At 39.4% G+C, this 22,073-nt stretch overlaps 1 protein-coding gene and 1 pseudogene across 10 annotated transcripts in view; both read left to right on the top strand.

The window, feature by feature from the left end:
* Nucleotides 1–22,073, top strand: part of ERC2 (ELKS/RAB6-interacting/CAST family member 2) — an 869,430-nt gene that overhangs the window by 513,710 nt on the left and 333,647 nt on the right. For all 10 annotated transcript variants that reach the window (XM_036030928.1, XM_036030925.1, XM_028518656.2 and 7 more), the window contains one exon: nucleotides 5,860–5,995. In XM_036030928.1, the coding sequence (XP_035886821.1) occupies nucleotides 5,860–5,995 (136 nt within the window). The remainder of the gene's footprint in view (nucleotides 1–5,859; nucleotides 5,996–22,073) is intronic.
* Nucleotides 1,835–2,102, top strand: LOC114501773 (annotated as a pseudogene).

The following is a 22,073-nucleotide window of genomic DNA, read 5'->3' as shown; positions in this document are numbered from 1 at the left end:
GCTACTCAGCAATAAGATGGAATTTATACACGACTATTTGAATGTATCTCAAAAACTTTATGCTGAGTCAGAGAAGTCAGACCGAAAAGAACATGTGCTATATGATTCCATGTAATAAAATTCAAGAACAGCCAAAAAGAATTCATGTAAATAAAAGTTAGGCCCTGCTGGTGTGACTCCATTAATTGGAGCATGGTCCCATCCACCAAGGGTTGCAGGTTCAATCCCCTGTCAGGGAGCCTACAAAAGGCAACCAATCAATATTTCTCTGTTACATAGATGTTTCTTTCTTTTTTTTCTTTCTCTCTCTCTTTCCCTTCCTCTCTCTAAAAGCAATAAAAATATGTCCTCAGATGAGGATTAAAAATAAAGTTAGAATAGTGATAACTTCTGGGCTTGGGGAGGGGATACTTGACTTCAGGAATGGTGATACTTTATATTTTGATTGGTCAAAAATTATTGACTTGTATGCTTAATATCTGCATTTTCTTATATGTATTTATACCTCACTTACACACACACACAAATGCATATAGAAACATGTGAATGTTTCCCCATTTTCCTCAAAGGTAACCATAGTTTACAGACTTGAGTGGGGTTTCTAGGAGTTTCAATTTCCATGCATGCTTGTATATATCCATCCAAACAGGCCTTTCTATTTTAAGATAAACAAAAATCAGACTGTATGCATCATTCTGCTACCTACTTTTTTTTCAATTAACAATATGTCTTGAAGGTTTTTCCACCTTCATGCTTCAGTTTTGCCTTCACCATCTTCTTTTTTTTAAAGATTTTCATTAATTTACTTTTAGGCAGAGGGGAAGGGAAGGAGAAAGAGAGGAAGAGAAACATTACTGTGTGGTTGCCTCTCATGCTCCCCCTACTTGGGACCTGGCCTGCAATTCAGGCATGTGACCTGACTGGGAATTGAACCAACAATCCTTTGGTTCACAGGCCTGTGCTAAATACACTGAGCCACACCAGCCAGGGCAGTTTTTCCTTCATCTTCTTAGCTAGCTCCAGGTTCCACAGCATTCATGCACTTGATTTTTCAACCAGTTTCCTTCTGATGGATGATTAGGCAGTTTTCAAATTTTTACTTTTGCAATGCTGTAATGAAAATTTCTGTACATATGTATTTGTGCAAAGATTTTAGTAGGCTACTTTCCTAGAAGTGGGTTTGCTTGGGCAAAATGTACATACATTTTTGTTGATGCTGCCAAATTGGTTTCCAAAAATGCCTTTTCAATTATACTCCTCTTAATCACATATGAGAGAACTGGATTCCTCATCCTCTCTTACAATGAATATTATCCATCTTTTAAAGTTTTTGAGAAGAAATGGGTAAAAGTGGCATGTTGTTTCTGCTGAGATTTTAAAGGAAGAGAAGGTTTGGTTTTCTCTTTTATGTACAAATATACATAAGCCCTTGGAGAAACATGCAGCTCCTGGCTCTGTGTTTCTAGAGGCCTCCAAGCCTGATGATCTCTCACCAGCAAGTTAGAAAACACATTCTAATTTTACTTTGATGGTCTATTTGAGTGAAAATAGCAGGAGTCTGTCCTCTCTGACATTCATTCTTAACATAGTAGCCATTGTTGATCTAGATACTTGCTGGAATTATTTAGTTAATCCAAATTTCTTAACGATAGCTGAATTTGAAAAGTGACATGACTCACTTAATGAGACTAGTCAATTTAAGTCACACATTAAAAACTGACCACTGTACTCTCAAATTATACTCTTGTGATAGCTTTTTTTAAAAAAGTGCATCATGGGTCTTTGCCAAGGGTCACGCTGAGCAGCTTCAGGGCTGTCTTTAGGAGTCGGCAACATGGCAGAAGACATCAAGACCAAAATCAAAAACTACCAGGCCCAGACTGTCCCTTCTGCCAGCTGCTTCCCCAACCACAACCAGACCAGGAACTGTTGGCAGAAGTACCTGGACGTCCACCACTGTGAGAAGGCAATGACTGCTAAAGGGGTGATGCCTCTGTGAGTAAGAATGGTACAGGCATGTGTGCAAGTCCCTCTTCCCCATCTCTCGAGTGTCAGCTTAAGATGACTTCTGGGCAGAAGTTGTGTTCCCTGGGAAGACCTGACCTAGCTGCACCGCCCTTCCCAGTCCTCTGTCCTCCATCCTTCTTCCAGGGAGGTGAAGAGGGACCTGGGTACATCCTACCCTAGGACTCTGAGGTCATGGCTTAACTAATAATAAATACTTGTTGGAAAAGTGAAATTTAAAAAATTTTACATGTTAGATATATTTTTAATGGTGTTTTCCTGGAGAAAAAAAATCCCTCCAAAATAACTCCCCCCTCCCCAAGCATGGAGCAAGTCAGTCTCTGGTGGAGTCTTAGAAGCTAAGCTGCTTGGTAGGTAGGAATTTGGGAAGCTGGTATCAGACACACTTTCTTCTCAGGCAGGACTGTCAGAGGGCTTTGTAGTCTGAATGCCTAGGGGCTCCACCTCTCTGAGTCTAGAGAAAATTGAAAGCTGTTCTAACTTTAGCATGATCTATGCAGTATGGGTTTACTTCTGCAGATGGGAAAGATGTGGAGACTGATTGGTCACTTACAGGTTTTATTCTTGGAAGTGGTGATGTTACTACTAGCAAAAATCACTGTGGTCAGTCCTGCAACAAGTGTCGGGTGAGCTTGTGTAGAGCTGTTTTTTCTTTTCCAAGAGATCTAACATTTTTAAATGTCATGACTTTTTTATCTGCCTCCCATTCTCTCTTCCTACCCCGTGGATTGCTACAGGGATTCCCTGCAGGGCCCAAGAGGAGAATTGTCCAGTGGGTGGGGTGCTTACCTGTTCCCAGCCCACTTCCTCCTTACCTCTTTCATGCCTCTGGCAGAGCATTCTCCTTTTTTGGAATTTAAGTAAACTTTTATTAGAAGAAAGGGTTCTACTACTAGAAATATATTTGAAAACCGTAGCAATCCTACAAAGAAATATGTACACTTTATATTTTTTAATATTCACATATACAAAGACAAGGTGATCATTTTCATCACTTTGCTCTGCATGGATTTTATTGGCCCAAGTCCTAAGCTGTGCATAAGTCCATTCAAAACCCTAGTTTTCGAATCGCTGGTGTCCTATATAAAACAGTATTTGAGGGAATGGTTGGTTGGAAAACACTGAGGATATGCCTCAATCTCAGCGTCAGCACTTCAGTTTCTCATTTTTCTTAGGTACTCATTCTTTTAAAAAATGTTCATAGCAGTTTTACTTTAAAAGCTAGAAACCTGGCAAAACCCCAAAATAATGATCAAAACATGAATGGATAAACAAACTTTGGAATAACCATATGGAATAAGTACTGATACTGACAACTGTATTGTTAATCAATAATAATCAAAACATTATTCTGAGTGAAAGGAGGCAGAAACAAAATAGTACACACTGTGTGGTTCCATTAATCTATAGTAACAGAGAGCAGATCAGTGGTTGCCAAGCCTGGAGGTGGTGGCAGGAGATCGATTGTGAAAGGGCACAGGAGAACTCCTGGGTGGAGCACATGTTGCATATCTTGATTGTGGTGGGAATTACATGGGTGTAATACATCTGTCAAAACTCATTGAACTGTACATCCAAAATTGTATATTTTTCTTGAATTAAATTATATATCACAAGTTGATTGCTGCTCATTCTTAATTCAGGAAAGTTTTAAAAGATGCATGGATTTGGAGTTTGTTTTTTCTTTTCAGATTGAAAAAACACTGCAGTATTCCAGGAAGCAAGGTCTGCTCCAGGAACTTTGTGGGAGTTCTTTAACTGTGCAAATGATGTTTGCAATTACAATCTGTTTTATTTATCATTGATACTTGGGGAAAAACATTTAGCAGTTAGTTCTATTTAAGAGTATGCTTCAAAGTAATAAAAGGTATTTCTTTATAAAAATTGTCCTGTAATTAAACAATCTTTCTGTAATACTGACTTCTTCATCACATCCTATTACTGTGCACTGACCTGTCTTCCAAGAAACTGGAGAGTGTGCTTGCCCTGGCTTAGTGTGAGCTTTGGAACTACTAAAGCTTTGTTCAGTTCAAAAGCAAGAGGTCATTCTTAACATCTTTCTAGTAACCAAAAGATACTTTCCTAAAAGTAGTTTAGCATGTAGATCTTGCTGGTAGTTTCATATGTGTACATTACTGTATCTGATAAAAAGGAAGTATAAGACTGAAATAATCCAATCCAAATAATGACTAAGGGGATGCTTTTTCTCTCTTACCTTATATCCTCTTAGTAAGTGTCACCAGGAATATTTAAATCACTGTGTCAGTTCATTCTATAAATATTTATAGGGCCAAAATGCTCAAAATATTTTTATTAGCAAGGTCCCTAATAGAAGATTTTTCAGCTCAATAAACAATGTTCTTGAACTTCCTTTTCTCAGAATGGGAGGGAGTAAAGATGTATATAATTTAATGAGCACGGGAAGTAAGAGTTTCTTGTTGAGAATGGCTTCCATTTGGTTATTGGTTGTTTTATTTTGGCATGTTTTCTGTGTATCATCTAGTTCTCATCTCATTCATCCTTCTACAAGAACAGTGCTTCTCAAAATGCCTGTTTGGGGACTCAGGGTTTGGGGACTCAGGGTTTGGTACAGTGGCTGGTAGCAATGCTGAGGAGAGTGGCTGAAGGGATTAGAAAGGACCCCAAATGATTCTGCTCCAAGACCCTCTGCTTTTGGAATCATTGCTCCTGAGCTCTCTGTACTGCCCTTCTGCCTCCTCACATGTTGGATTAGATTTATAACAGCTGCTGTGGACATGGTTGCCTAAATCTGTGGAATGTTTTGCTAAACGTTGCTGGTGAAATAGTCCACATAAAGCATGTAACCCCCCCCCACTCCCTGCTTTTATAAAACTGGTCCTTTATCCTTAGTCTTTTATTCACTTGATCACTTTATGATTTTGCACTTTGACATTCTATAGATTCATTAAGAACTTTTAGTCCAGCACTGGGGCTTTATTCAACATGATGGTTTAGCCAAAGTATTATTCTGTTTGAGCTAAGTGATGACAATGTATTTGATTGGAGCCTTGTAATTGTTATTTTAAAACCAAAGTAATGGATTATGATTTCAGAATAGAACATGATCCAAAAGAAGAAGAATAATTAGGATGGCAAGCACTTAGAAGAAAGTAAATGTCCTATCACAGACCATAGGGCCCTGTGTGCCCTGAGTCCTGCCTACTTTTGAAGTTCCATCTCCTATCCCACCCTACCACACCCCACCCCTCACTTTGGGGTAGCCCTACTGCAACCTCCAGTTCCTAGAAGTAGCCAGGTTCCTTCCTGCCTTGGTAATTATACTTGTCCTACCTGGGGGCTCCTTCCTGTTGTTTCGTTGGCTGCTTCCTCTCAGTCTCACTCACAGTCCTGTTTCCTTGGGGGGGTCCCTGAAGATGACTTCAAACAGTGACTGAAGTCATCTGCTCCACCCCACTGCCTGTCCGCACATGCAGCACACATCATCATCACCTGTCACACCATGCTATTTATCTCAATGCTATTTATCTCAATAGCTATCCCATGCTATTTATTCAATGTTAGGAAACCTAAGTTGTGTCTCTTGGTACTTTGTCTGTCTCCCCTACTGGACTCAGAGCTCCGTGAGGAGGGTGAAGACTGTACTGTGTTATTCACCAGTGCAACCCCAGGGCCATCCTGGCATCTGGCATTACGTAGGCTCTCAATGTGTATTTGTGGTTGAATGGCTAGAATATTCTGAAGTTGCCACTTTTCCTGAATCCATATCATATATTCTATACTTAGCACTGCTATTGTGATAACATATGATCCTCTAGTGGTTGCATTTAACCAAGCTGTGCTTACTTTTCTCAGGCATATGAAGGATCAGAATAAGAAGGTGGCCAACCTTAAGCACAATCAACAGTTGGAAAAAAAGAAGAATGCCCAGTTATTGGAAGAAGTCCGTAGGCGAGAAGATAGCATGGCTGACAACACACAGCACTTGCAGGTGAGCCCCGGCTTCTCCTCTTAATCCCCAGATAATCAGAGACTGACTCTCTCTAAAACATACTCCTATGGGAAAATGTGCACAGAAACAGAGGACTTGCCCCTGCTCTGAATTCAGTACTAATAATGTACTCTCAGGGAGCCCAGTCAGTCTTTTGTAATATGAAACATCATTTGCAAAATGATGCTTCATATTACAAGGAAAGCTGATGAGGAAGCTCATATCCAAGGAAAGCTGATTATGGTAGAGCCCACTAATACTTCACATAGTCTCTTGGTTCCTATACCTAACCTTAAGAGCTGTGTTTATATAGTTGGCAAGAAGCTTAAAACATACAAATGTCTTCCTTTTAGTATTACATTGAAGTTGCTTTGGTTTTAGTAGAAGGAAAATGTGTGCATATTATCACAGAAGCTATTTGAGAAAGGATGCATCTCAGACAGTTTACAAAACTGATTTTGTTTTGCTTAAAACTCTGAGGCTCTGAGACAGATCATTATTCTGTCTTCTCTGTGAAATATAGTTATCTTTGAATGGATGGCTCTCAGAAACCGATGGACCATTTTTGGTGGACCGATGGACCAAAATGGTGAAAACACCATTTTTTTTTCTTATTAACCCTTCCTATTTTAGGCAAAGGAACTTTCTCCATTGTTCAATAAAACATTCAGGCTAAAACACTGCATTTGCTTTGAAGTTTCCTTATTTATTCCAGTGTGCCTCCGAACACAGCAGCTCAAGTTCAGGTTGGCCAGAGTTCATTTTAAATTTTGCTTATTAATTAGTGTCTTTCCCCAGTTATACTCATATATTAGGTTTCCTCCTTGGAGATTAAGTTAGATAATTTCAATATGTACTCATAGTTCATTTTTTTAATGGAACAAAAGAGAAACAAATTATTCCAGAGTAGGCAATATAAGGAAATGTCTTACACAGAGCATGGCACATTAGTATTAGTTCTTTCTTCTGTGTGTCCTGGAGCTGCCCTGATGTTGTCAGTCAAGCCTCTCTTCACTGATGCCTGGTTTAGATAGCACAATATTAGGATCAGCTCCTTTGTTCAGTCCCAGGACCACTTTAGTTAGCATGGACTGGGAGCTTATTTAAACCCACAGCTTCCTCAATGTTCTTGGCAAATTACATCCCAGGGTTTTGAGTCTTAGTTTCCCCATCAGTCTTATGAGATGTTAGATTGGAGCCTACAGTTTCAGATAACAGTTAACTTAAATTTGTAGAACATTTTATTGCTTTACCAGGCATATATTCTCATCTATTCCTCACATACATATTGGTGATTTTACATATGGTAAAAGTAGTTTAAAAAAATAATGACGTGATATCTGGGGTGGAGATAGACCTGATGCCAGGTCTTCTGCCTTCAAGAAACTCATGTGGAGAAATAGTAATAGTAGTATGTACCTTTTATTAAACTTTTTAATATGCTGAGTACTGTGCTCTTTATAACAGCTATTTAACTCACATGTCGACTGGACTCATAGCTGCAAGTGACAAGAATACAACTCAGTCTGAACGAAGCGAAAAAGGGAACTGTTGGTTCAATTAACTGAAAAGGCTAGGGGTGGACTTCCGACATAACTACCTTTAGTTATTCAAACTATGGCATCAGGAATCTGTCTTTATCCTACTTACAGATGTGCTTTGCTTTTTGTTGCCTTGATTCTCAGGAAGGCTGTGCACAGTAATGCCAACAATAGCCACCAGCAGCCAACTTAGATTCTTTGAGTTCAGTTATTTCTCAGTAGTTCTAGAAAAAGTTCAAAGGCTGGTAAAATTCATGAATTGGCCAGGCTAGGACCAGGTCATGTGATCACTTGGAACCTCAAGGACAGCTGTTAGTCTTACCTGAAGCCCACGGTCTGAGAGCGGGGACAGGTGATTTCCCATAGGAAAGAGAGTTCTGTTGCCAGACAGGGTGCTGGGCAGGTAAAACCACCTCTGATTTTTTTTTCGCACCAGTGTCACATGGGGTAGATTGTGGATATGGTAAGGATTCTGGAGAATTAAGAGAGGAAGGCAAGGCAACTTTGGAGTGTTGGAAAATCTTCATGGAACAGGTGGGATTGGAGCTGAATGAGTTTGACATGAGTTTGACACAGCAGTAGGGAAGGCCTTTCAGGCAGGAGAACTGTTAACAAAGGTGCAGAGGTTGCACAGAGCAAGATACAGTTGGCACAAAACACAACGGACCAGGTGATCATTGGGATGGTGAGGTAAGTGTCATTATTCTATTTTGTTAACTGACTGTGGGGTTAGAATGCCTAGGATTCAATCCAGGCTTCAGAATTTACTAGCTGAATGTGTTTGGGCAGGTTGCTTTACTTCCCTAGGACTAGGTTCCTCCTCTATAAAATGGGAATAATAATTACAACTACTCTGGAGTTGTGAGGATTAAAGTGTCAGTGCATACAGAAAACTTAGGATTGTACTTGGCACAAGCTATATTCCAAATAAGCATTAATGATTAATTGTTATTATAATAACAAGGAAAGGCAAAAAAATTTCAATATTGTCTATGATACCCATGGGTATTTATATAGTTCTACTCTGATATGCATTTAGCATCAAAGTTTTTGTTTTTTCTATATAAAGTAATTTTTTCCTTTCTAAGGACAGATCCAGTTATGGAAATTAAAGTCTCATTTTGACCCATGAACTTTTGCATAGCAATATTTTCATAAGGGGGCTTGGTAACTACCTCATAGACCTATTCATAAAAGATAGCATGGTCTGGAATTGCTTAGTTGCATTCCTGACCACCCCAAATAAAGGATAGCATTTGAAATGCAATAAAAAGTAATCACGATTAATTTTGATGAAAATGTCTCTGGTTAAGGTTAATAGAGAGTGAAACTCCCACTTTCCTGGATTGTTAAGCAGATGTGCTCAGATGCAACAATTACTGCCTTCTGAAGGCAGAACTTTCCTTTCTGGGGGCACTCGATTTTTTAATGCTGCTGTTGTTTTAGGTACTTCTGGTTTATAAATTAGTCTGTTAAGCCCTTTAAGTTTCATTCACCTGGGAGCTGGTTTGTTGATTGGTTGACTGATTGGTTGATTAGTTGGTGGTTATGCGATTGGCACCTACAAAATTGTTTTTTTCTATGCCAGCATTTTATAATGGTTGGACACTCTGACTTCATGATTCCAAACAACCAAATAGAAATTATATCCAGAAAACTTTCAGGTAGAGCACTGCCTACAACAGTAATGGCTTTTGGATCATGTTCCAAAGAGAGATTGAAGAGATTCAACCAGCTGGTTTGAAAGTTGGAGACCAAAGACTGGGGAAGGGCACTTATCTATAAAGAGAACATTGTGAAGGGGCAGTGCAATCTTCCAATCTATGAAAAGAGACAAGGTTTGTTGAAATGGTTCTTTTATAAGAAAAACAATAACATAAATATAATGAAAAATTACAGCTACAGTGGCCTGAATGTATGGATGTAGTAGAGAGTAGTGGGAACTCTGGGAAACTGAGTCCATGCCTCATGGAAAGGACTAGGGACCTCTAAGTTTTGGCTGAATGTGGCCATAAAGGTGGGCCTAGGGTGAAGGGTGCTTCTGATTGCCGTAAAATATAAATCTTTATGTGAGTAGATTTTTAAAAATAGTGCAATGTTTTAACGACTCTGTGGGTCCAATTAAGCACACTTGAAAGTGAATTAACCACTGGCTTGTAGCCTCCAGTACACAGCTTGACTTTCTGTTCCCACTGGGTTCATATACTATAAGTAAAGAGACTAGGAATGCACCCACGCTAACTCAACTTGACCCACTGAAGACAGATGGCAGTGTAGTGGGCTTGTCCTGAGTTCTTTTTTTTTTTGTCTGAAATACCTTGAATACCTTGAATTATTGTTTCTTGGAGGAAATGCCCACAATCTATAGGAATGGAGAATGCTCTTGGTTTAACTTCTTGAATCAGTTTTTTTTGGAGCCTGGCAAGGAGAACAAGAAGGGAAAGATAAAGAATGACAAGGTTGAACTTTCCAGTGTTCAAATACTGGCCCTTATTATTGTTAGTTCAGGACTAATTATATCCCTGAGTAAGGCAGGGAACCTCTCTGGTGGTCTCCATTCTTATCTGTAAGTGGGGATTACAATTTGTACCTCATTGTGTGGGTCAAATAAGGTTAAGTTCATGAAAGAGCCTAGCACAGTAACTGACCTACATAGAATGCAGTTACTAGAGTTTTCTCCCAGAGAGACTGCTAATGAGCTTCTATTTGTAGAAGACAGTGCCCATTGGAAGTATCGCCCAACAATCCCTTTGTAACTCTTCTGTACTGATGAATAATACAGACCTAGAGCACACACCAGTAAATGAAAGTTTCCCATAAAGCATTAAAAACATTCTGGGCAATAAGAAAGAAAAATTAAAACATTTTTCAAGTTTATGTTGAATTATGTGTGAAAAGTAGATGTGAAAGATTGTGATTTTCCTGTGTAATTTCGTAGAACTTTTCCCCAGGACATAGATTATGGAGCATGCTATTTATGTCATGATATTTATGTCTATTCTTGGGGCTTTGGGCTTCTGTGTGTCCCCTTAGAGTCCACATGGAGATTTTTCAACAAAGTGTTTTTACGAAGATTCACACTAAATCGTCATTGCCAGAATGGGATGCATTTTTTTCCTCTAACCTCTAGCTATTTCTTGCTGAGTAAATATGCCAATTTGAAATCCCAGTGGACATCTTTGTAGATTTTGGCTGCATTTTTCCCTGTGTAGCTTATCAAGTTAATGAACTAACATTCTAAGAAGTGCACAAGCCAATATTTTATGCTCCTTTTCTGTTGTATGTCTGCAGAATTCTCTTCAATTTATTGCCTGAAAACTAAAGTCTGTTCTTGTGTGCTTCCGTTTCCAAATTATAGGTTCCCAGGGAACTGTAAAGTTTCTTTTCTGCTAGTGGTTAAACCCAAGTGTGATCAGTATAAAAAGCAAGTGAATGTTCCCATTTATTCTTGTTGTTTTAGTAGCATTCTTAAAAATAAAAAAAAAGCTAAAAAGACAATTTTATTTTTTAATCTGTGCAACTCTGGACATCCATATCTTTTTTCCAAGGGCACCTCTTTTAGTTTGCTCCTCCAATTAGACTTGGAATCAGCTAACAGAGGAAGTGTAACAAGCAACATAAACCTTATAAATGCCTAGCTTTCAGCAAAAACATTATGAAATTCCCGAGCTTTGCTAAGTTTTTTTTTTCAGAGGGACACTGATGTTTTAAGAAGCAATTTTTAAGCCTTAATATCTATATGTTCATTTCTCCAAGTCACTGAGTTAATTTCTCTTTCAATTCCCTAAGCTCAAAACTGTTACTCTTAACGTTGATCTATGTTCCTATGTTATGGTACAGTTCTGAGAGCTGCCATTAGAAGAAACCTGACCAGCAGAGCTAAGAGATTTATCATTGTCTAAACATGTTTATTTAGTTCCTAGTTTTTCATGGCTATTCGGTAGGCATGGTGTGGAGTGACAGGGAAGTCCATTTCAGCCATCTTGTTCAACGTATGGGAAGATGGGAAAAGTCATTTTAGCAGCAGTTTAAAGGAAAAATCCACATTTGTTTAAATTTTCATTAGAATTTAGCATGAATTTTTTAACACAGTGGGGTGGTTTTTTTTTGTCTTATGATTTTCTTCCTTGATGGGTAGAGACTGGCATGTTCCATTAAGCTGTGGACAAATTCCAGAGGTATCCAGCCTGTCCAGGCTCTGTTCACAGTCTTAGATGACAAAAAATACTCAAGTACTTGTAGGTCTGCAGAAGATGCAAAACATTGGTGAATGAATAGGATGGAGGGTTAATACAGAAGTGCCTTCAATCCTTGGGGATTTATTTTAACATTTGTTTGTTTTTCACACTATAATCCCCCATGAGTCAAAAATGACTTTTGCTGTAGAGGTCTCCATAGGCAATCTTAGAAAATCCTATTTGACAGTCAGTTCCTAGTAGTCTTGGGTTGAAGTTGTTACTCTCCGCAGTAACTCACAGACTGTCAGGGGTGACAAGGCCACCTGTGCAATGTATTTGGGAACTAACCATATCTTAGAAATGTTCCAAGAAGCCAAGTAAAATCAGGTAGGTAAAGAATTGTATGTGTAGTTTTTCTTCTTTCTTCCCAATAAAGCATTACTTGTTTTTTCCAAATGTACAGTAATTTACATATTTCTTCTGAGAACCATCTTCTGCTTTTTCCTTAGGATTTCTGACCTAAGGAAAAAGTGGTTTCTCCACTTCATACAAACAGAATATACAGCCCCTCTGTACAAACACAATATATTTCTATGGAAAAGAGTGGTGTACCTTTAATCAAGTGTTGCCTAATCTACCTACTAAATTACCCTCTGGAGACAGAGTGGAATTCATTATTCTTTTCTGAAGGGTTTTCAGGTTTCATTCCATTAGTGGCTCTTCAGCAGTCCTCAGCGAAGGGAATGTTTGTTTGTCAAAGGCTGAAGATCCTGCAAGAATGAAATGCAACATATTTATCAAATGAAATCACTGTTATTAAGGAAGGAGGGTTGTCAGTGCTCTGGAATGACAAAGCTTGAGGGGTTGGGGGCTGAAAAAGAAGTCTTGGTAGAATGATATGGTGATCTCTTATTCATTTTGAGAGAGGTTACTAAGGAGATCAGACTATTTTTTAAATGTCATCCCATTTTGTGCCCTTTGACCCCTAAAATGTAAATAGATAAGGGAAAGACAGTATGTATCCTACGGGGTTCTCCAGTGAGAACTAGAAACAGACGTAGATCTGCTATAGGAAAGTGTGCACTTCAGTTCCAGGGAGAGAGGAGGGAGGGCTTGTTTCACAGAGTCTGCTTTTCCTCTGTTTACCTTTACTTTGACCTCTGGGCTTCTTTTGAGGATGGTTTGGGCTATAAACCAGAGACATCCTTGTTACATATTTATTAAAATCACTGCTGATAATCAGCTTAGTCAATAGTAACAATAGTAATACATCTCAGCCAGAGCCCTGTGTGCTTCACCAAGTGCTTTCAGGGGGCGATCTTCACATGGGATCCTCCTATTGACCTTGAGGATTGGATGGGTTAAGTTTGTGTATCTTCATTATATAGATGAAGAAACTGAGCCTCAGGCAGTTGTTTAGTGGCTCATCAGCAGTTATAGGTCTCATTAAAGGCAAAGCTTTGAGGAGGCACCAAGGCCTGAGAGTTTTCCTTATGAAGGTTGGGCTAAAGCTCAGTCAGCTTTTGGACTATGAAGAAAAGGCTTTCTCAGGCAAGAGGTTCTGAATCAGAAGTCATGCTTTAAAAGCCATTGAGAAATGAGATCTTGGTGGTGTGTGCTTGGGAGCATTTATATGTTCTTTTTTAAAAAAAAACTTTTGATTGATTCCCTGGATGGTGTGACTCAGTGGATTGACTGCCAACCTGCAAACCAAAGGGTCACTGGTTTGATTCCCAGTCAGGGCACATATGTGGGTTACAGGCCAGGTCCCCAGTAGGGGGCATGTGAGAGGCAGTCACACACTGATGTTTCCCTTCCTTTCTTTCTCCCTCCCTTCCCCTCTCTCTAGAAGTAAATAAATAAAAAATTTTAAAAATATTTTTTAAATTATTGATTGATTGGTTGATACTTTGGAGAGAAAGATTTATTGTTCCACTTATTATACAGAATTTACAAAACCAACCCCCCAATTCACCAATTAAAAATGGGCAGAGAATCTGAAGAGGCATTTCTCCAAAGAGGACATACAGATGGCCCATAGACATATGAAAAGATACTTGATGTCACTAATCATCAGAGAAATGCAAATTAAAACCTCACACCAGTCAGAATGACTAGAGCATTAAATCAACAAAGAACAAGTGCTAGGGAGGATGTGAAAAAAGGGAACCCTTGTGCACTGTTGATGGCAATGCAGACTAAGGCAGCCACTATGGAAAACATTGTGGAGTTACCTCAAAAATTAAAAATAGAACTGCCTATCACCTAGTGATCCACTTCTAGAAAAATATGTCCAGAGAAAGCCAAAATACTAATTTGAAAGAATATGTGCCTATGCTCATTGGTTGATTTTTGTATGTGCTCTGACTGGGGATTAAACCCACAACCTTGGCTTATCAGGATGATGCTCTAGCCAGCTGAGCTACTTGGCCAGGGCCACATCTATATGTTCTTGTATTCTGCTTGAATCCATAGCATGTGCAGTATAATATTCAAAGTAGATATGATGAAGACATTACTGAACAACCTTGCCTTATTGGAAGCAAGTGCACTGAAAGAAGAAAAAAATCCTGACAGCACACCTTATAATTTTGTCAAAGGTAGAATTTACATAATAACTCACACACGTGAGACTCGGTAATCCCTAGGGGGCAATTGTGTTCAACATGCATCAAAAGAGCCAGTCCACTTAAACCAGCTCTTCCTGGCCAGGGTAATTATGGCACGTTTACTTTGCGATACGGCTACTAGAGGTTAGTCTGGGGTCACATGCAAATCACAGTGCATGTCACCCTGACATCAATAATTTCTTTCTAATAGATGCTGGTATTTCAGCACATTGCTGCCCAAGGCAGAGACCTGGGCATGGTTAATTTTTAAAAATGTTAACTTTGACTTATGGTGTGTCCAAGGCATTGCTAAGCTGTATATTCAGACACTCCATATTAAGGAAATGACAATCAATGACATGGGCAATAATTTATATAGAAATTTTGTGAAAGGAAAATACAACTATAAAATCTGTTTCTATTCACTTAATGGTCTCTTCTGTAATGCACACTTGGGAAGCTGGTACTTTGAATTTATGATACTTTTAATTTCTTCTCTGCTATTACATGTTCCCTCTGCATTTTACTTATTTATGTTGCCTGGAAAATCTCTGCAAGGTTAAGCAATCATAAGTTTTTCTTACTAGAAAAGACCTTAGATTTTATTTAATACAAGCCACCTTGTTTTGCTGATGAGGAAAGTAAGACCCAACAAAGGCAAATAATTTGCCCAAGGTCCCAGAGGGAATTAATGGCTGGGGGAAGAACACACCCTGGGCCTTTTGCATCCTTGTCCAGGGCTGCTTGTGCAGCCCACTGGTCCCGTAAGTTATGTCTGCCTTCCGTAGGATTTTAACCTTTAACCTTTGAGCCCAAAGGTGGAGCCTGTGTTCATCAGTGCTGGATATTAGTTTGATCCTCTAAGATGACATAAAATTATATCTTAACAATAAGCTATGCTTTATGCATATTTTATAAACATGATATTCTATTATTTCCTATGTCTCTTCTATGTCTTTAAAATTAGAGTAACTAAAGAAGGGGCAAATTGGTGGTAGAGAAAATTGCTGTGAGAACAGACTATGGAATTTAGGATTCTTTAGATGATGAATAAAAATTGGTTTAAGTTATTTATATCTTTCCCACTTTTCCTCATCCATGAAAGGATGTCACCCATAAAGAGACTCAGGAAGTCTCTTGTCATGGATCACTTAGGCAATTCAACAATAAGAATAATAGTTGCTACTTTTTATTGGGCAATGAACTAGGCCAAGGGCAATGTCTTTGGTTGTGTTCCCTGGGAAATTGAGAGCTTGAGATTAACACGCAGGAGGTTATTGGGATTGTTCTCAGGAAGGGAAGGATGCAGAATTGGGCATGGGAGAAACTGAATTGTAACATTCCAGCAAAGGCCTCAGCAGTTCCCATCAGTTGCTCTGGAGTTGGGGTGGCTCTTTGGAAAGAATTGACCGCAAATGAGATGATATGAGTGGGCCTCTATAAACCCCCATCAACAAATCACTGAGAAGGGAATAACTGTGGGAAGGACAGCTCTCCAGGAAGGCTCATCCCTGGCATCTGGGAATGAGTGCCTCAGTCCTGAAGAGGGATCTGGGCAGTGCACCACTGCATCTACAGCAGATATCTAATGTATTACACTTTCCCCTTGGACACCCTGGCAGACATGCACAGCTAGTCTCAGGACTCTTGCCACCCACCTTCATATTTCTTTTGAATACAAACTGCTCTTAAGAAGCCAATCCTAGTTGGCCAAGCTGTTCTGTATACACACTGACTTGTTTAATCTCTCCAACTAATGAGGTTGCTGTTCTCTATGAAACCATTTTATAAGTGGGAAGATGTTAAATAAGAAAAAGAGCTGGCATTTTTTTCAGGTCTCAGTCATGAGTGAAGCACTCCTCTCCTGTGCAGAACTGTTTCTTTACAGTTTAGATCATCTACAACAACTATAGCAGCAGTGAAAATAATGGTCAAGCTACTTCAAAAACAGATAGAAAAATTAAGTGGCAAAAACTTGGGTAAGGAGGCTTTGAATGGGTTTTATGGAGTAGTAGATGAGCTCCTTTTAACTAATGGGATAAAATGAAATACTTCTTCAAGGCTTATAAGGTTCTGACTTTAGCTCAGCAAATGGTCTCGCTGATATTTTTTTGAGGACTCTTGTGTGCCAGACACTGTGTTATCTGCTGGGATTTCACAATCAATAAGACAAGATTCTTTCCCCTCAAATGTTTCAAGATCTTTTCTTCTGACAAAGGTGCCTTTTCCAGGCATCTGATCTGCAGCAACTTCTGTAAGGAAACCAGAGTGTGCATTCCTGGGCTGCTGCTGGCTCTGGGATGGAAGACCTTTTAGAAGAGATGTGTCTGCAGCTAGAGCCTTGGCAGAAGCTTCCAGAAAGAGTTCTGAACTGCAGCTCTGCAGTAGAGCTACAAGTCTCTAAGTGGGTGATGAATGAAGCTACCAAGGAAGTTGGGGATCTGGGTTCCATTCTAAACCCAGTCACTAGCTGTGTGACTTTTGAGTGATTTTTTTCTCTTTGAGCCTGTTTTCTTACCTATAAAATGGCAGGGTTGTAGTGAGGTGAGGCCCCTTTCAACTCTTAGTTCTTGGGGTCCTGGGACTAACCGAAGGATGCACATATGTAATGATTTAAGGAAAGCACCATGAGCCGAGGGGACAGCTTATGGGCCAGTGGGGGATGCTGCCACCTATATAGAGCATTCATGTTTGTGGCAGAGAAAGTCCTCTAGTTGGGAATCCAGTAAAATGGGAGAAATCAGTCTCCTTAAGGACTAGCCCTGTAATATATTACCTAGCTTTAAGTGTAATATATTCTAGGAATACATTCTGTGCTCTAAGGTGCAAAGTCTACCATTTTAGAAGACTTTGTACTGTGCACTAAAACATTGCATTTTCTATGTTAGAATAGTAGGTTTTAATAATATGTTCTATTATTATTATTATTATTATTTTGCTATAAGGTAAAGATTAGAACTGTGACAGTCTTGGAAACAAGATACATAATGCAGGAGGTCCTCAGAATTGAACCACTTGGGTTACAGATTTATTTCTCAAGGGCAGGAGTATGTGGCATTTAAATGTAATTGTTTGTGATGTAGACTATTGTTTTAATAAGCTACTATGTCAACTGAGGCTATTTTTCCCCCTCCTGGTCTCTGTAGGTCATAGTGATCTGTGGGAAAATAGAAAAGAGATTAATTTGATAAAAACCGGTTGATATTATCTAGGTTCACATTTCCCAAAGCATGTTATCAAAGTGAAGTTCTGCAAAATACTATTAGGAAGACCGGTTCCATTTGTCAAAAGCCTTTGAAAAACAATACATACTCTGCCCCCCTCTTAGAGAATCACCGCACATATTAGCATATTAAAGAGAAGTCCTAGAAGTCTGGCAGCCAAGAGAGCTGTTTAATGTCTTTTCTCCAAAATTTCTTCAAATTGTTTAACAAAAGAAGTTTTTTTTTTCTGGAACATCTATTAACATTGCAAAGAATTAGTATTTTATGGAACTTGGGTAAATGCTGATCCAAGCAAGTCACGGTGCTAATAACCGAGATATGCAATCAGCTCTTTGATTACAGTTTGAGGCCGAACAAACTCTGCAAGGTTACTTTTTATTAAACATAATATTATCTTTGCTGAATCACAATTCACCTGGGCATCTTGCAATAGCTTTGCACCTGCCACTTGATTAAAACACAGTTCTGTCAGAATGAAGGTCAAAAAAATTCTACCTCTGATACACTTCTTAAAAAATTCACCTCATTAAGAAAGTTAATGTGAAACAAACTTGAAAAATGTTTATGAGAGGTATAGTAGTCTTTCCATCGATCACTCTTGATGCTGGGATCTGCACTGACTTCTGATTATAAGCTCACATTATGCTGTGCTCCAAATCCAAACTGGATGATGAATGTTTTGGAGGAAGATGGGGAAATTATTCCAGGCTTAAAATATAAAATTGAAAATTTTAAGGTATCCATTGTTCATTCTCACTTGGGTGCAGTTTTGACCTCTTCCTGCTGAAGCAGTTCATTGTCAATGTGGAATAGAGTGCTTTAGGTGCCTGTTTTGCTGTCAAAATCAATTATGTGGGTTGAAAGTGGAGCACAGAGCGTCCCTGTGTCATTACTAGCAGGTTTATTTTTATTTGAGTTGTACTTTTTTGGCTGTGAAAGGATCTTTATGAGAGATTAGAAAACCACAAATTTGAAAATGTTAACATTTAAACAATAAAACCTTGAATATATGTCTCCTGGATGTTGGATCTGATCATAAAATGGCCTATAATTTCTGAATGAACTGCACCTCTCTTAACCTTGCTTAATGATGGCTTTACCCTTTTACTCATCTTACAAGGTTGTTTTCCACCTTACTGTAAATATTAAGGCCGTACGAGGCTGTGGCTTGGTTCTTCTGGATAAAGTTTCACTTCACATGTACAGTAGAGTCCAACGTTTGAGACCAGAGTAGTAGTAGAATTGTACTACTAGGGGCTCCATAGGGGCTATGAAATCTGGGAGATAAGTTAAGATGGTGGGAGAACTCTCTTTTCAGTTGTAACAGATTCTGCAATGTTTTCAATGCTTTACATTTGTTTTCCCCTCATATAAACACAAGTTACACCTTTATATTTTAAATACATATGAAGTGAAAGTTTCATTTATATATTCATTCATTCCACAGCCATTTGTGTCAGGCTATATAGTGATCTTTTGGGTTTCTGAGACTAGATTTTTGCTTCTCCTTCACCCTGCCTAATGGACAGAAAAACCACAAAGACATAATCATAATATAAGAGATATAGGAAGTGGGGGATACAGCCCAAAGAAAAAAAAATTTCATAGGTTGGACAGGCAGCTTTCAGAAGATGAACATTCTAAGCAAAGGCAACAACCTGAGTTTCTCCACCCAACGCAGCTCCTGCAGGTTTGTTGGGGTTTCTTGTAAATGTTTCCAGACTGAGGGCTGGGCTCCTTCTCTGGTTGCAATGAGCACTTTCTTCCATCAGTTATGAACCAGGAAATACCGTTGTATATGCCCCAATATAAGCTAACCTGATTATAAAGCCACCTATTATTTCTCAAAGAGAAATTTCAAAATTTTTTTCAAGTTTCAGTATATAAATTTTCTAGGGTATAGATAAAATAGTCAAGATGTCTTCTTTATGATGTTTATTTTGTCAATTTAGTTACAACTAAAATCACATTACTTTTTTGCCACTCTTGTATTTGATGGTACAATCTCACTCAAACTCTCCGCTACCTGGTAGTCAGTGACACCCACCCTCACCCCAGAGGGGCTTTTCCATCATCTGGCACAGTCTTCTCAGTCTAGCTGGCTTCACTTCTGAGGGGTTCTACCCCAGTATTTTGGAAATTCATGTGTGAGCTGCTTGCTGGAGTCTTACATGAAGCCACTGACATCCATTCACACAATATTAAAAGGGCTTGCTTTAGAATTTTTTCATAGGTGTAAATAATTCTTATCTCATTATCATGCATAGTCGCAACTCCTTTCTGTAAGGTGTATTTTTACTACTCTGGTTAAAATCATGAGATCCTGGGTTGATCCCTGATGTTAGCATTTTCTAGCTGGGTGATGTGTGACAGATTGTTAAGTGTCTGCATCTCAGGTGGTATGGTACCCACCTCCTCATGCTATGGTCATTCAAAAAATGATGTCCAGCAGAGTAAGTGTTGGCTGGTGTTGTGACAATGCTGATGAGGGTGTTAATGATGTCATGTTGTTGTTCAACATTTATACTTGGGAGGGCTCCTCAGAGACTTTATTATAGCCTGCGCCCTGTGTGACTGGCCCTGGTTTTCTCTCCCGCTCCTCCCGCTGTCCCCATCACTGACTGCTGCAGCACACCAGTCTCCAGATCCTGCAACTTATTCTTCCTCTGCCTAGAACATTCTTCAGAAATGAGTGTAACTTACTCCTTCATTTTGTGTAGATCTCTGCTCAAATGTTACCTCCCCAGAGTAGCTTTCTCTGAGTGCTCTAATTAATTATGCTTGTCACATCCCCTCCTGACTTTATCTTTCTTTATCATGCGTATCCAGCCTAAAAATAATAATGTCAGTTATCTGTGTACTTGTTTCCCACTGTCATTTCCATGGGCACATGGGACTCTGTCCATTTCCCTCGCTATAATGGAGGACTCTTTTTTGTATCCAGAACAGGGTTGGCCTATGGTAGGCATTCAATAAATACTTTTGAGTAACTGAATAAATGAGTTATTATGGGTAAACAGAATGGGAAATAAGCTCTCATAGCGTTTCTTGCTGGTTGGGAGCAGCAGCCTGTCACAGAGGGCAGGCGGCCTGGGAAGAGAGAAGTGTACCTACCTGGACAGCTGTGCAGGCTGGAGCCACAGAGAGAGCAGAGAGCTGTGTGTTCTGACTGGGACTCTAGGGTGCCCTCCTTGGAGTGAGGACCTGTGTCATTTCACTGCCAATAGGTAATAAGATAATAATAATTTATTAATTGTTAACAAATTTTGGGATAAGTGAATGGCTAAATAATCTGATAGACTAACCATAAACAGAGGAGGCACTATCCAGATTTGTATAGATGAGGTTTGTTTGAACAGGTCTTTCCTGCAAGAGACAGTCTTGTTACACTTGAAGATGTTCATTGCCAGGGGTCTGCCCTGGTTGTCCTTGTTACTTTCTTGTTTAAGCTGCCGGGGTTACTGTCCTCATTGGAAGCTGCTTGGAGTGGCTGTCAGGACAGCAGGGAGGGGCAGCATAATGCGGGGCCAAAGGAAACTTAATTCCCACCCTGCCCTCAGAGTGACTGCTGTGTGTGGCAGGCACCTGTGTGCTCATGTTCAGGAAACACGGTCTGCAGACTGGAAACATCTGGAGAGAGATGGCAAAATGAGCAGCAGACCCTTAAAGCAGGTTTTTCTTTGTATTAGTCCTCCAACAAAGGCATACTTTTGTGAGTGTTTAAGTCTTTGACTTGATAACTATTGTGTGAGCAAAGAATTTTCTCATTAGCAAAGAGTTTGTGTGATTGGCAGATGAGTAGAGTCACTGAGTAGTTCACGACTGTGTGGTAGGCACCTGCTGTGTGCTGGCCAGTGTGCAGGGAGCACCAAACCTGTGTAGGCAGGGTGACTACATCACTGCCAACATCTCAGACAGTCTAGTTTTTAACACTCATGCTTCCAAATGAATGTTTTCCATCTTATCCATCACCCAGTGGAATGTGTGTTCATTTCCCAGCATGGCAGCTGTTACTCAAAAGCTTTCTGGCACTCCTCTGGCCCCTAAACAGCCACACAAAAGACCTTACCTTTTTTTTTAATCACAGCACATTCTTTCCTAAAAACAGAGTTTTCTTTTTTTCAATCAGCAGCCTTCTTCCCCAGACTTGGTTCTAGAATACATGTGGCTATAAAGTTATGCTGCTGGCATGATACTTTGTCACAAACATGTGCCAGACTCTGGAGATGGATCCAAAGGCAGGCTTCCCAAGATGCCTTGGAGAAAAGGCTGCCTCACTGGAATAAATAACAGCCTCCATGGTGACCATTTGGAATAGGGATGATGTGCATGGAGGTGGGAATGTTATGGCATATTTTATAAATTTATCTCTTTTATTTCAGACCACACTATTTTATTTTGAAAAGAAGCAAGGCAATTTTTAGGCATCATATAAATAACACACTGATTGGGTTTCCAACTTTTCAAATGAATGCTTTTATACCATGAAAGTCTCAGAGTCATTTATAACCACACAAAATCTTTAT

Source organism: Phyllostomus discolor, chromosome 7, assembly GCF_004126475.2.
Source record: "Phyllostomus discolor isolate MPI-MPIP mPhyDis1 chromosome 7, mPhyDis1.pri.v3, whole genome shotgun sequence".
NCBI classification, from domain to species: Eukaryota; Metazoa; Chordata; class Mammalia; order Chiroptera; family Phyllostomidae; genus Phyllostomus; species Phyllostomus discolor.
This window is presented reverse-complemented; position numbering and strand designations above follow the sequence as displayed.